Source organism: Elaeis guineensis, chromosome 6, assembly GCF_000442705.2.
Source record: "Elaeis guineensis isolate ETL-2024a chromosome 6, EG11, whole genome shotgun sequence".
NCBI classification, from domain to species: domain Eukaryota; kingdom Viridiplantae; phylum Streptophyta; class Magnoliopsida; order Arecales; family Arecaceae; genus Elaeis; species Elaeis guineensis.
This window is the reverse complement of record NC_025998.2, coordinates 129,971,197-129,985,200: the sequence shown is the minus strand read 5'-3', so window position 1 is coordinate 129,985,200 and position 14,004 is coordinate 129,971,197. Positions and strand designations below refer to the sequence as shown.

The window sequence follows — 14,004 nt, the reverse complement described above, 5'->3', positions numbered from 1 at the left end:
AATAGCCAATCAAACTGTTTTTATCTGGATGTCATATAGATCAAAATTAATTTTTAATATATTATGTATCTAGTCTTTTCTAACAATCCTTCCAGCATTAAATAAAAATATTATATCATAGATGAAATTGAAATCTACTTATGTATATTTAATTATATTATTAAAATTTATTATTATTGATATTAAGAATATGAATGAATATATTGTTATTATTTATAAAAAATATTTTTTTAATAAATGATCAATTTTATGGTGCAAATCTTTGCGCAATGCGCAGACTCACAACTAATATATATGTTAAACGGAGGTTTTTTAGTGGAGAAGCCTTCGTTTGCCACTTGAGGTATTGAAAAAAAAAGGAGAGGGAGCCACGTGACCCAAGGAAAAGAAAAAAATATATTTGGCATAGCGAAATGCATCAGTCTACAAAGACAACAACAAAAAAAAAGAAACGGGAGTATCGACGAGAATCGCTGGTCGCTGCTGTTGGTAGAAGGAGGGACGAATGAGAGCAATAAGGGCTCGCTTGACCCACTCTCCCTCCACAATCTCGATTCGAATGAGAGAGTTGGTCATCGCCGATCGCCACACATTGAGCCGGTTCGACAGTGAGAAAGTGGTGTGGTTCTGATGGTGGAGATGGAGGTGGAGATCTTTGTGGAGACTACATCAAAATGAGCTCAATTAGGTGGTTGAGGAGTGTGATAGTTCTATATCGGTGAGATGGAAAAATTAGTGGGGTATAAAATAATTTAAGTACATTATAATCATAACTTGGGCTATAATATTTTAGGCCATGTGGTTTGAAGTCCAACAAATTGGATTGAAGTATTATAAATGATATCCGAAGCCAAATAAGTCTTGGGATAAAAAAATTAATGAGATATAAAATAATTTAAGCAGACTACAACTATAATTAAGTCCCGACGAGGGCGAGATTGTGATAGCCTCACAACCGAATAGGGCGTTACAGGGAGCACATGCACGTCCGGCACCAGGGGGCCGGGGAGGCGATGGGGCTAGAGGAGGGAGCTCTCGATTTTCCCTATTCGCTCGGACCTGTTGATTTTCCACGCACATAGGTGAGAAGATTAGATGGAGGAGAGCCAATAAATGGCGAAGCTCACAGTTTTAAGCAGCAGCAACTCTCCCCATCACCAACTCCAGGCAAAAGACGAGGAAAGAGAGAAGAAGAGAGGAGGCAAAAATGGAAAACCGAGAGGAGAGAACGAAGAGGAAAAGGCAAACGGTGCCTGCTCCCGCTGACGAGGTTGGGAGTGTTGCCAAAAAAAAAAAGAGGGGTTGGAGAAGGCATTTATGGAGAGAAATCTAAAATAAAATCCAAAACCCTCCTTTTTAAAAAAAAAAAATATATGCTATCTGAATTTAGAATAAAAATCTAAAACCCTTCATATTTATATCCTAATATATTTTCTCACTAAATTATAGTTAGAAATTTTTCCTTCGGCTCTCCCTTGGCTTCCTGGGACATTGGATTGCAGCACATGTTAATGAAGCAATTTTGAAGCTGGAAATGAGCGTAGGGCTACGATACACGATCGGATCATGGTTGACGGTCCGCTGACTTATGGAATTACTGGAACAACTGTATTGAAAAGTATGACTTTTTGCATATCTAATGTTAGTCTGCAATGTCTCGTTAGTAATGTATTTACAACATTTCAACTTTGTCATTACTTTGATGTACTAGATCCTAACACTGTCAATTTGTAATTGTTACTTCCTTAGCTGGCCCTTAATACATTTCAAATGGTAAAATTATGATTTTTATTAAGTATTTTAACTAAATAATAATAATAGATGCATATGCCACTATTTCATAATATTTAAAAAAAATTACATCTGATGCATCGTATGGGGTTATAAGCTAGTAATAATAATAGCAATGCCGTGTCAAAATAGATGCTTGAAAAGAAATTAGAGCTATTAGATTTATCTTCGCAAGCATCCCATGTGCCTAAGAAACCCAAATTTCTCAAGAAGCTTTGCAACCCACATGAAATGAAGTCAATTTGAATTGCCGACTTTATGTGGCTACTTCGATAATGAACCTAAGAAATTTGAAATCGCCAAAAAGATGGATTTGGTCTGACTCCAACCCTATATTTATTTAAGATCATGAGAAGATGGATAGATGGAATTGAAAGAATGAATGGCCTTCTTCCATCGTTTGGCTCAAAAAATTATAAAGATGATGAATGAAAAAAAAATTATCCATCCATCCTAGCCCATCTTTTTATATCCTTCAAAATTAGAGAGACAAAAGAAAGATGAATGAAGCATTGAATAATAGACTTTAACATTAACAAAATTACCCCTCATTAATTTTTTTATAAAAATATAATACCTTTTTATCTTTTCATTCACATTATTTATATATATTTTTATATATACTCTTAATCATATACTATTAAATTTTATTGGTCATTATTTTAATTTTAACATATAATTTTTATAATTATAATTAATTAATTAGATTATCTTCTATTTTTCTATTTATATTTACTTTTAATTAACAATTTATATAATATTAGTTAACTATTTAAACTAAATTATAAATTAATTAGTTATTTATATAATTAATAGATCACTAATTAATTTATAAAATCATGTATTAAGTTAAATATTTATATAATTTTTTCTATAATTATAAATTATAAAGATTATAAACTTATACATTAATTACTTCTTTAATATAAATAAATATTATAAATTGATAATAATAATATTTTTATCAAAGAGTAATTTAGTAAAATGTTATACAAATATCATCTATCCTTTATTTCATTCCTTCCAAAAAAAGAAGCAAATCATTTCCATCCATTCTTCCATGTTTCACCAAACATGTAAAAAAATAAATAGATTCCATCGATCCATCCATCCTTTCCTTCATCTATTATTTCTTCAATCCATTTTTCATACCAAACAAAGAATAAATGAAATTATTGAACTCATCACCATTCTCATCCATTAAAAAAATACACTTTATTATGCACCAAAAAAAAAAAAAAAAAGAAAAGAAAAAAAAGAACTTCATCTAATGGCTGTAGTTAAAATACAATGTACGGTTGCTTCCCTATGAGATCCTAGATACGTGATAAATGATGAATTAAAAATCCATAAATTCATATATAATATGGGACGCATCTTAGTTCTGACTGTTGCCGACTTAATCAACCAACAAATAAGAGCTTGCCACATGGCGTCCATTGAGTGCACCTTAAAGTTATTTAATTTAAAACTTCCCTAATAAACAGTGATTACTGTTGGGCACACATCCCATATAGTTAAGTTCCACAACATGCATAACATGCAAATAATTATTGCTAATTGAGTGGTTAAGACACACATCTACCCTTCATAGTAACTACTTTATATAAACCAAACTTGTATGCTGACGCTTATTTTAACATTCTCCTCTACCTTGCATTGCTTTGATCTCCACTGCTCCCTGCAATCTGGTCTGACTTAGACATCAAAGGTTCTAACACTGGATAAAATCCAACAACCTTTGTTAGTTTTCTTTTTCTCCTTATAGGTCTAACCTATCATTTCAAGCACTGTTCTGACCCCTTACCAAAAAAAAAAAAAGTAGTGTTCTGACACATCAACTCTAATCCTTACCTGAGCCACCCAATCATCAATCTCAAAGCATACTTAAGTAGGATCAGATTTTGGCATAAACAATATGCTTTCCCAATATTCTATTTGTTTGACATGTTGCAATTGTAATCTAGATAAGCTCAAGCTTCACCATAACCAATGATTCATTATAAAATTTGATTTTAAAAGAGATGACTCATGTAAAATCATAAAAATATTGATTTAAGGAGAAGTTCAGCATGGTTTAAACATCTGATGAGGTAGAAAACTGGAGTTATTATTGGAAGTGAAAATCAGGAAAGTTCCATGGACTGATTGTGGTAGATACATCCCGGAGTGGAGTTGGCATGAACTAGAAGTACAAATCACTGAATCGGCACCATCTGGAACAAAAGAAGCCACCAAATCTGCTGCTCTGTTTGCCTCAAACTCATTCTCTTCTATGCCACTTCAACCCAATATTTACCATCTAAGAAATAGATGGGAAAAACATGCACAATTTTTTTTAAGCAAAGATCCTTGCAAGCACCTGTAATTTTTTTGTAATTTGAACACCACCTAAATTACATTTCATTCTGTTCACTTCATGGAGGATCCTTGATCGATGTATAAACCTCTACACATAAAGATGAAAGAGACCCAGTATATCAGCAACTTTATTCAGATGAAAAGACGGAGACACTGAATATGAGAAATCAAACCTATCTTAGCCGGGCTGTCCAATGCTCTGGCATCAATTCCTAGCTTCCAACTTTGGAAACCTCTTTCCCAGCTTAAATGCAGAAAATTGGTTGGCAGCCTGTGTTTCTGTGATAACATGACTGCTGCTTCCACTTTTATTCTCCATTTGTTTATCAAAAATCATAGATGACTGGCGCAGGATCTCAAAAAGTGAAGAACCTGAACTTCCATTGCCCTCAACTTTTGTTCTAGAAGCAGCTGGTTTCAACTGTGAGGCCCTGAATTTTGATGATGAAGTATGCCTAGGTTGATTTTCTGCTTGGTCCTGCTTATCACAATTAAAGTAAGTGAAACCATTGACCATAATTTCAGCTGAGAAAAGATAAAATTAAGAAGATATTGTTTACATTAATTCATATATATCACTGAAGATAATCATTGATTTCCGGGAACTAGTCATTCTTAGTGTAAGCTGAGGGCCTTGAATTAATTTTCTGGTGTTTGCCAACTAAAATATAGAAAAAAAAAAAATTGTTCTTTACAGACTAATTGTTCCTTTTATTAATTCAGCAGTGATTAACTTGTGTCAGAAAATCAAGGAAAAAGTCACTTAGAATCAATTATATTCCTGCTTCCGAAAATGGCCAATTCTTTCCCATTGCAGAAGTAAATATGAACCCATCCAAAATCTAAAAGCATTGGTATCTTGAAAAGGAACCTTACCATATCTGAAAGATTGTCAGTAGTTGAGATACCACTCCTACTATTGCTGTCATCCCGACTAAAAATGAATGTTCGCACCATCGTTGATCCTTGCTTGCGGGAAGATGGTAATGAACTAGTTGTTGTCCGACCCAGAAAAGATGACTACAACACAGGCCATCAATAATTCATATGATATGAAAAAACATATTGAATGTAAAGCTGGCAAAGCAGCTATATCTCTTGATACAAGTGTAGTATCACTCAATCTGTTTCCATAGATCAAATTTAATACGCCAAATGACAACAAGCTACAGTCACTGAAACTAACAAAAAATTTTCATAGATCCAGATTTATTAAATTTAAAAATTAAAAATTAAAAAAAAAAGGGAAGAAGAAGAAGAAGAAGCAATCCTCTAACTGTTAATCTGTAATCCCATAAATGTCTTCATATATATTAAACATATGCTGCCCATTTTTGAGTTTTAGGGGAGCGGCATGACCATCTTTGGTAATTTAGAAACTGAAATAAAATCCAATGATGACATTATTCAAATTGTACGAGCAGCTATCTATTTTAATACTAACATGCGCATTTCCAGCAAAACCAATAGCTAGCTGTCAATAGATATCATATTTCCTAAACAGGTGCAGTCAATGATATACAACTTTCAGGTAAGCTCACCTTTGAAGAGCTATTGCTGTTTCCTCCCATCATCAGCATGTTAAAGTTAGCTACAAGCATTTTAAAGGTGGAAAAGGTTAGAATAAGAATATAAAAATGCATTCCATAACACAATTGCAAATGTAGAAGGAAGACACTTGAGGAAGGGCATTGTTTATACATGTTGCTGTTTTTCCTCTCTTCTTGGAATTGGGAGCAATATTCAGCTTCTTTATAAGACCAAAGACTTCTCTAGAATGTTCATCCTCTACTGGAGATACAAATGAGGATTCCTCCTGTATATGAAATGAAGTTCATTATAATATCTGAATTATATTGCACAAGTATTAACCATAGACAAATAAGAAAGGACTTCTCCGGGTTTGGTGTCTCCAGATCTAGTTCCATCTCATTCTTAAACACATCAATAAGCCATTACAGCTAAAATACTGAAAAAGATACAGCCAAGGATAATAGGAGGACCGACTGTTTATCCATTTGTTAGGTCAGGAAAGAATATATTCTTAACACCAATACAACAGGGAAAGTAGGTCAAAGTCAATCCTTTTCCACATAACCAAATGCATTTATACTTTGTAGTGACCACTCACTCACAGCCACCCATATCTGTTGGCCTGTGTGATAGAAACACCTAAGCTATCTTCTTTCCTTTGGCTGCTTGATCCACTACTGCACGGTTGAGGACACAAGGTCCTGCTGCTTTATCATCAAGCATCTCAATTTGGAAGAATAATCCAAGTGACGATATAAGTTCAAAACTGAAAGTCATCATCCTATTGCTTTTCACAATTCTCCAATTATTTTGCAAAATAAGTTGCCAGCTTCCTTCTAAGATGGCAGAGAAAACTATTAAAAAAACATGAGAACTACCATGAAGTATGCCTAGACATTATTCTGAGCCACACAAGAGACAAAAGCTCAAAGAGAAAATGAGGTATGTTATAGAACAATTGAATAAGCCAGGAAAATGATCCTAGAGAAAGGACAGGAAAACAACCATCCAACCAGTTAGTTTAAGAAGTTCTTTCAATCATAGATCTTATAGCAAAGGATAAGAGACAGCATTGACATCTAGAAGGCCCAAAGATTGCATTACCCATTCATGCAAATAACTTGAGTAAACCAAGGGAACACCTAGCAACTTACAGTCTGCTTTGATAGACGTTGGCGAATTAGAGTCTGCTCCATTTCCTCATCATCGGATGGAACATAAACATCATGATCATCAGTGAACATTTGTGCAATCATTTGTTTTGCCTTCTTCGAACTATTCCGGATGACATTTGCTGAAGGCAGATCATATGATGCTTCATCTTCAGAATCTTCACCTAATTCTTCATCTTCCTCTTCATCAAGAACTGCAGGCTCTTTCTGATATTTACCATATTTTAGTCTCTGCAAAACGTTATCTGTTGCCGCTGCATCTTGTTGTTCGAGCCACTTCTGATGAAGCTGATTGCGCTTTTCATGATCTACAGGTGCCTCCTCAAAACCAGTGGCAATCAGATCATCAAACACTTCATTTTCATCACTTTCATCATCTTCTTCATCTTCTTGAAACCTCATTAGATCATGGTCGCTATCATCTTCTTCTTCAGCTTCATCATCTAAAAATGCATTTGCAGGAACACCTTCTGGACATGAGTCCATGACAGCAGCCTTGTGAGGATGAGGATCAATGTTTTCCTTGTCATTGTCTTCTTCTTCTGAAGATGAACTGAGAAGAATATCACCAAGGAACAAGGTAAGTCATCAACAACATTGAATCTCAATCTAGAAAATCCAAAATGGCAATATGGCATGAAAAAATTACGATGACTATCTAACAGTGAAACAACATGCCAGAGCCACCAATTTACTCATCGACATTAAAAAAAAGGGGAAAAAGAAGTAGAAAGTCTGAATCATCACACACACCCAACTCCCCCCCCCCCCCCCCCTCACACGCACGCGCACACTCGAAAAAAAAAAAAGAAGGAAAAAAAAATCCATAGGAGAAAAAACTGCCACATAATGTAAAGAAATACCAACGACAAGCATTTCAAGAATATACAACCCTATTGTCTATCCACTATCCAGAGAATATATAAAATGAACACATTATAAGTATGCATGTTAATACATACATTAGATAGGCATATATTGATTGCCATGGACTACATTGCAAGTTTATTGCATACTTCATCAATGGCATGTATGGCACCAGTAGTTTGTAGAACATGAGCATACATACCGCTCTAGTCTATATCATCTTTATCCATTGTATAGACATGCATCAAGTGAAATGCACTGAAAGCCAGTACATAGCAGCATGATTTGCATCCTTCTTTCTCACTTCTAACTGAAGCCCGATCATCCTAAATGACCTATTTTTTTCTATTTAAGAAGACCTAGAACTCATTCCCACTGATTTTCCTTCACTTTCTTTCCTTTTTTAATCCCTTTTTGAGGTTTTGAAGATAATTTGCAGTATGTAAGCTTCCAGAATGCTTCTAATATATGATGAAGAATGACCTTCTACCATCAACTTACAAGAGATATCCACGTAACCTTTTCAAATGTGGATCCATCCTCACAGGATCCCTAGAATATCATGGCCCATTTAGGCAACCATGAAAGTCAAAAAGAAAAGCATATTAACCCCCTCAAACAAAATAGAAAAACAGGTCTTTGGGTGGTTCCTTTCAGTATCTGGATCCCAAGAAAGGGGCATAACAAGTGAGAGGATGCAAAATACACTTCGAACAAAAATGTGAGGCAAGGTCCGGTGGCATGCTCCACATCTTTCCCTGCCTGTGTGTGCTAAGCATTGGCGTAGAATGACAGGGTGCACATAGTGTGCCAGCCCTAAGCCAAGCATGATACCAATACACAGTAATAATCAACACAACCCATCAAATACACAACAGACACACCACTTATATCAGATGCATGTAACTATCACGATCTTCAGGTAGAAACGATTGAATTTGATGGTAGCATGTGATCCTCAAGAATTAAGATGACATGACCTACTATGCAGATTCAATATTTTTGCTTTCATTCAGAAAGTCAAACAATGAATTATGGAGGTCAAATCCAAATAGCAACTACTATACTTTTCTTGTCCAACAGATCAAAACAGGCATTTGATAGCAATTCTGGTTATTTGCTCCAATATATTTTGTTTTATTTTTCTTTTCACATTACTAACAGTTGTTGCCATGTAAAATGCAAGTAATCAAAAGATAACATAGGTAAATGTTTAGGCCCACAGCAACCCAACAATGAAAATCCAAATGAACACACATGGATATTGTGCCACACCGAACAATGCATCCATATGTGCTGAAGACCTCAGAGAAGAATGGAAATTAAAAGTTTCATAGGCAAGACAAGTGAAATCAGTAAGACATAAACCAGATCTTTTATTATTATTTATTGAAAAAAGGGAATTAGAAAGTTCAAAATTCTTACACATCAGCAGGGTCAGGTTTTGAGCTTGAAGCAGGCAAGGATGAACTAAGAACATCTAAAGTATCATCAGCACCATCATCAAACTGGTTACTCTCCCTGCTGCTTTGTTTGGAGTCTTCAGAAACATGCTGCAGCAAAAATAGGCAAATAACCCACTTAATGATGAAACCTTCTTAGAATGATCAAACAAAACCTTTAAATACTAAACATGGAAGAGAGACCTGTGCATCATTATTTGGAATCTGAAAGGAATCCTCCAGGTAGGTGTCAGAAGCCTGCTTTTTCATTGAAAAAAGAGGCATTATTTACTTTCTTCCATAAGCAAATTGAATTGTCACCAAACAAAATGATAGTCAAGGATGTTGGCCAAATAGAGCCTACAATTAACTTGCATGCAAAATTCCTTAATTTTATCAAGCTACCAACAAAAGAAGCTTGTTATACACTTAAAATTTTAATAAGCAACTGTGTCCAAAAAATCAAATTCTTATGAATAAAATATGTTGGGACCATGACAGCAAGTGATAGTCATAGTTTAGCAATAGCAAGGAATAGGTTGGAACAATAGCTATAACCATGATCACCAAAACTTTTGTAATTCTTCATTGCCTTTTACCAAATAATTCGTTACTAAATGATACAAAAGCTTGAGCATGCTCATAAGCATATTATGACTGCTCATGTACATGTGTTTGTTTTATCTTAATATTGATCATATTTATACCCATATTGCAAATAAAGACCATGAGGTTTGGAATGTAAGGTAGATCCATGGTTTTTACTTGTCATCCTAAAGGAGATGTGGGCATTATAGGGATTCCTGACCTTGTTAAAACACCTTAGTTTCACATTTTATGTAAGCCAATCATTCCACTTGTGAGGACCCATATAGACATGTACTTAGTTCCATATCGGCTACGTGCTAGAAAAATCTTAGATACTTATATAGGGCCAAAAAACCTAAATAAAACCTTTCGACTAGCCTTTCTAAATGAGATCTTGAATTGTTACAAATGATATTAGAGTAGATTTGGCCACGACCCGTGTGAAAAAGAGAATATTGCAATACAACCATATTTAGGATTGACCAAATGTTGATCATGATGTTCATGATTGAATTTGAGTGGATTTGAACCCCTAGCTTGGGAAGGACATCAGACCTTAAACGGGTGAATTGCATGAGAAATCTAAACAATACATTCTAGCTAACTTTTTTGGGTGAGGTCCTAGGTCATTACACCACCACACTCGAAGAGGTCAGTTAACCACATATTTACTGTAAAACAACATTTACATTTGTTCAAGATTTTCCAACTTCTTCAAAATGTCCACCTATGTTACTATATTTGCATGTGATCTACAGCACATATTTGAAGCTTCCACCATAGCAAGCCCCCTCAAATCAACAACAGTTTGTCTAATACTTTTCTATCCCTCTGCCCACAGTTTGCTTACTTTTTCCTCACCTCAATAATCTCAGATCAGACATGCTCACCTTACATGTTTGAACCTTCTCTATTGCTCAACATTTTGAATCATACAACAAGCACACCTTGTTGCCACCTTACAAATCCTCCTAGGTCTTAAGGGAAGTGCACTTGACATTCTAGAAGAGGCTCTATATTGCAAATCTAATTATAACTCTGTTAAATATTTCTTTAATCATCTCATTATTGTTCTGCGCAACAAGTCATATGAAACTTCTTTATCATCAGCCTTTAGTGGAGTCAATGATAATATTACTTCACCAGCATTGCTATTTATATACACCATGCTAGTTCTATTAAATTTTAGACCATTATATTAACTCATCCTACCGCATAACACTATTATCTGGAAATAATATAAAGTTATAAACAATGGTACCTCCTCTTTAGCATGATAAATTCACCTATCACCTTCAGATAAGAGTAATGTTTTAATGTACAAAAATCAATAAATCTGAGGATGATCTCTACATTAAACTAAAGCTCGATAATGCATGAAGTGAAAATTGATCAAGTTACCATGTGATTAGCAATGTGCTGCAAAGAATAAGCAATTTGTAGCATGTACATAAGGTACAGCCATTTGATTTGAACATGTCATTTAGTGTTTTCTAATAGAAAAACAAACAGACACAAGGCTGATAAATGGTTAGCAAATATTGAAGTCTAAATCTAATGTGAAGCCTCCTTTCTTTTGTCTACATTATTTAAATAGAATAAAAAAAAATAGAGATCCACCAACACAATTGCTAACCTTCTGACAGATAACATTCTCATGGCAGCTCAGAAAACTGAAACTGCTGTCACCATCCATAGCTTGGACAGCATCATCCTGCGACCATACAGCCATTTCTATCATATTGATAGTTCTCCGGAGATTTGTTTATGGAAGATCATTTTTCATCATTTGCTACACATAAACAAACGTTTGAAAAAAAACATACAGGGACATAACACTTTTTGGGAGGAAAGAGACGTACCATTTTTGACTTCTCATTGTCGTCCTTCCCATTCTTAGACCCAGATAGATCCGAGATATGAGACATCTCACCAACAGAACAATCAGTATCCACAATAGAATCAGAATGATGAAGAATGCTTGGTCTGCAATCAATGGTAATTTCCAATAGTTTACCATTTTCCAACATTTCACATGTATCTTACAAAATTTGGTATTAAATAACATATCTGCAAAATTAATAGCAAAAATGGATTTGATGACTCACTTTTTTGATACTTCCAACTTCCTTAGCCTGATCTTCTCCAAAACAGAAGAGATCGGCTTGTGAGCTAGAGGCATAGGTTTAAATGAAGCATCTCTAGTTTCTGCCTCAAAATGAAATAGATAGAAACAAAAATCATTCGCTTTTCATCTTCTGATATATTGATAAAAAAACGCTTTTTTAGTTCTCCTTGACTTTAGGGCGAAGATCGAATTGAACAAATTGGAAAATGACAAAGAGAAAGAGGATCGCATATACCGCGCAACAGTCTCTGAGATTCGGCATGAATTTGATCCAGAGTAGCCCTCCTCTCCTGTGGAACAAAATAGAAAAGCAGATCAACAACAAATAAACCAAGGAGACTTTTAGTGCTGAGAAGAATTTTAAAATACATATATCAGAAAAATCACCACCTTCTCAAGTCTTCTCTTCTCTCGAACGGATTCTTTTGGTCTCCGTTCCTGACCAACCAACTCACCAGACTTGTCCTTCTTGTTCTTCTTTTTCTTCTCCTCCGTGATATCTTCTTCCCCTTCCAAATTCAGCCGCTTCTTTACCGATCTCTCCTTCCTTAGTTCATCCATTATTCCCCCATTTCCAATCCTTCCACTCTCTCCTCCCCAAGCGGAACCCCCCAACCATTCTTCCTCTTCTTCTCCTCCTTCCACGTCCCGAGGCTGCCAGGATTTAGAAGCATCCCTCGGGTCTGGAAACAAAGGATCGAGCTCGTCATCAGCAGCCATTTCCTTGCCCAAATCCTCGGACGTAGGCACCGGATCGACCGCATCCGCCGCGGACCTTTCCAAATCCGGCACCTCTCCCGCATCAGGGAGATCCTCGGAGGCGGAGGGGTAAAAGGGATCGGGAGCTAGGGTTGGAGAGATCGGCAGTTCGGAAACTCTAAGTCCGGATGCCTTCCTCAGGCGCTTCATCTTTCGCTGAGGGATGGGTGAGGAGGGTTCTTCGCGGAAAGGAAGGACGGGGACGTCCTCGAAGCTCTCCATGGCTCCTTCGAGCTGTGGAAGGGAGACGATGTGGAGGTCGACTGCTCCCAAGCGCGGTGGAAACAGCAAAGGGAGGGAAGATATACGAGAAAGAAGCGGGGAAGCGGGCAGATTAGAATTCTGGAATCTTTGGCGCCAAAGCAATGTGATGGACCTTTGGCGAACACGAAGATCCGGGGTAAGCTTACCGCTGTAGGATTGCTCGGTTGATTCATTTTTGTCCCGGGCTCACGGTTTAGTCTCAATCCCAGCCCAAGCACACAACTCGTGTTAGCATGTTGTGGACTGGTCGATTGAAAAAGCCTCCGAGTACACCAGTGATTAGACCTAACATCAGAATCAAATTTGCTTCCAAATTTTGTAAAATATTTTATTTTTAAATTTTTTTAAATATATTTATATTAAATCGATGTGAACATCCATCCGTATCAAAAAAAAAAAAAAAAAAAAATCTATATTTTGTTTTGCCTCTTTGTATGTTGGGACTTTGTATGTTGTTGGTTTCTTTGTTTAAGTTGCCTTCTACTTGGGTTTGAGATTTTTCTCTGTCTTGTTCTTTACATTTAACAAGCCACATATGTATATATTTCTTTTACTTCACTTGATATTTTTTAATTCAAAAATATATATAATCCTCACAGAATTACATATAATTTTATAACAGATAATCAAATTATACTATTTATTTCATCACTCTCATAAATAATACTACATTACATGTAATACATGATTACTTTAAAAAATAATAATCTGATTATCTAAGAGGAGGTAGCTATGTGATTACATGTAATCTTGTAATCCTGTAATCTTTCAACAAGATAACTTCATGACCAAAATATCTCCATCAAAATAAATCAAAATAAATTATAAATAGTCACGATTGGTGAAAATAGAAAAAAAAAACATAATGGATGATCTCACGAAAAAAAATTGATCCCAAAATCAAACTACCCTTCTAAAAAATAGACAATAATCAATAAACAAAGATGGAAACACTTTGAAAAAATTAACTTATATTTTATATAATTTAAATTATATATCCAACACTGCAATATAGAATTTTCTGTAATTTTACAACAACATTACTGCACATACCAAATACCTTAATATAAAATTTTTTATAATTTTATCAGATAATCAC

The 14,004-nt window shown here is 35.3% G+C and overlaps 1 protein-coding gene across 1 annotated transcript; it reads right to left on the bottom strand.

Annotated features, from left to right (window-relative positions):
- Nucleotides 1-3,919: 3,919 nt before the first annotated feature.
- LOC105046538 (uncharacterized) lies at nucleotides 3,920-13,150 on the bottom strand. Its single transcript, XM_010925149.4, has 13 exons — nucleotides 12,273-13,150; nucleotides 12,118-12,172; nucleotides 11,863-11,962; nucleotides 11,617-11,740; nucleotides 11,391-11,468; nucleotides 9,371-9,424; nucleotides 9,150-9,277; nucleotides 6,840-7,410; nucleotides 5,854-5,968; nucleotides 5,694-5,743; nucleotides 5,029-5,172; nucleotides 4,326-4,630; nucleotides 3,920-4,240 (listed from the first exon to the last, which is right to left on the bottom strand). The coding sequence occupies exons 1-12, from the start codon at nucleotides 12,861-12,863 to the stop codon at nucleotides 4,358-4,360; spliced, it is 2,283 nt and encodes a 760-aa protein (XP_010923451.2). The 5' UTR covers nucleotides 12,864-13,150; the 3' UTR covers nucleotides 3,920-4,240; nucleotides 4,326-4,357.
- Between the last annotated feature and the right edge of the window lie 854 nt (nucleotides 13,151-14,004).

Coding starts and splice junctions, on each gene's coding strand:
- LOC105046538 (XM_010925149.4), bottom strand. CDS start 12,863: ATGGAGAGCTTCGAGGACGTCCCCGTCCTTCCTTTCCGCGAAGAACCC. Junction 5,969..6,839: donor AACGTCTATCAAAGCAGACT/GTAAGTTGCTAG, acceptor TTTCATATACAG/GAGGAATCCTCATTTGTATC. Junction 5,173..5,693: donor ACAGCAATAGCTCTTCAAAG/GTGAGCTTACCT, acceptor CCTGTGTTGTAG/TCATCTTTTCTGGGTCGGAC.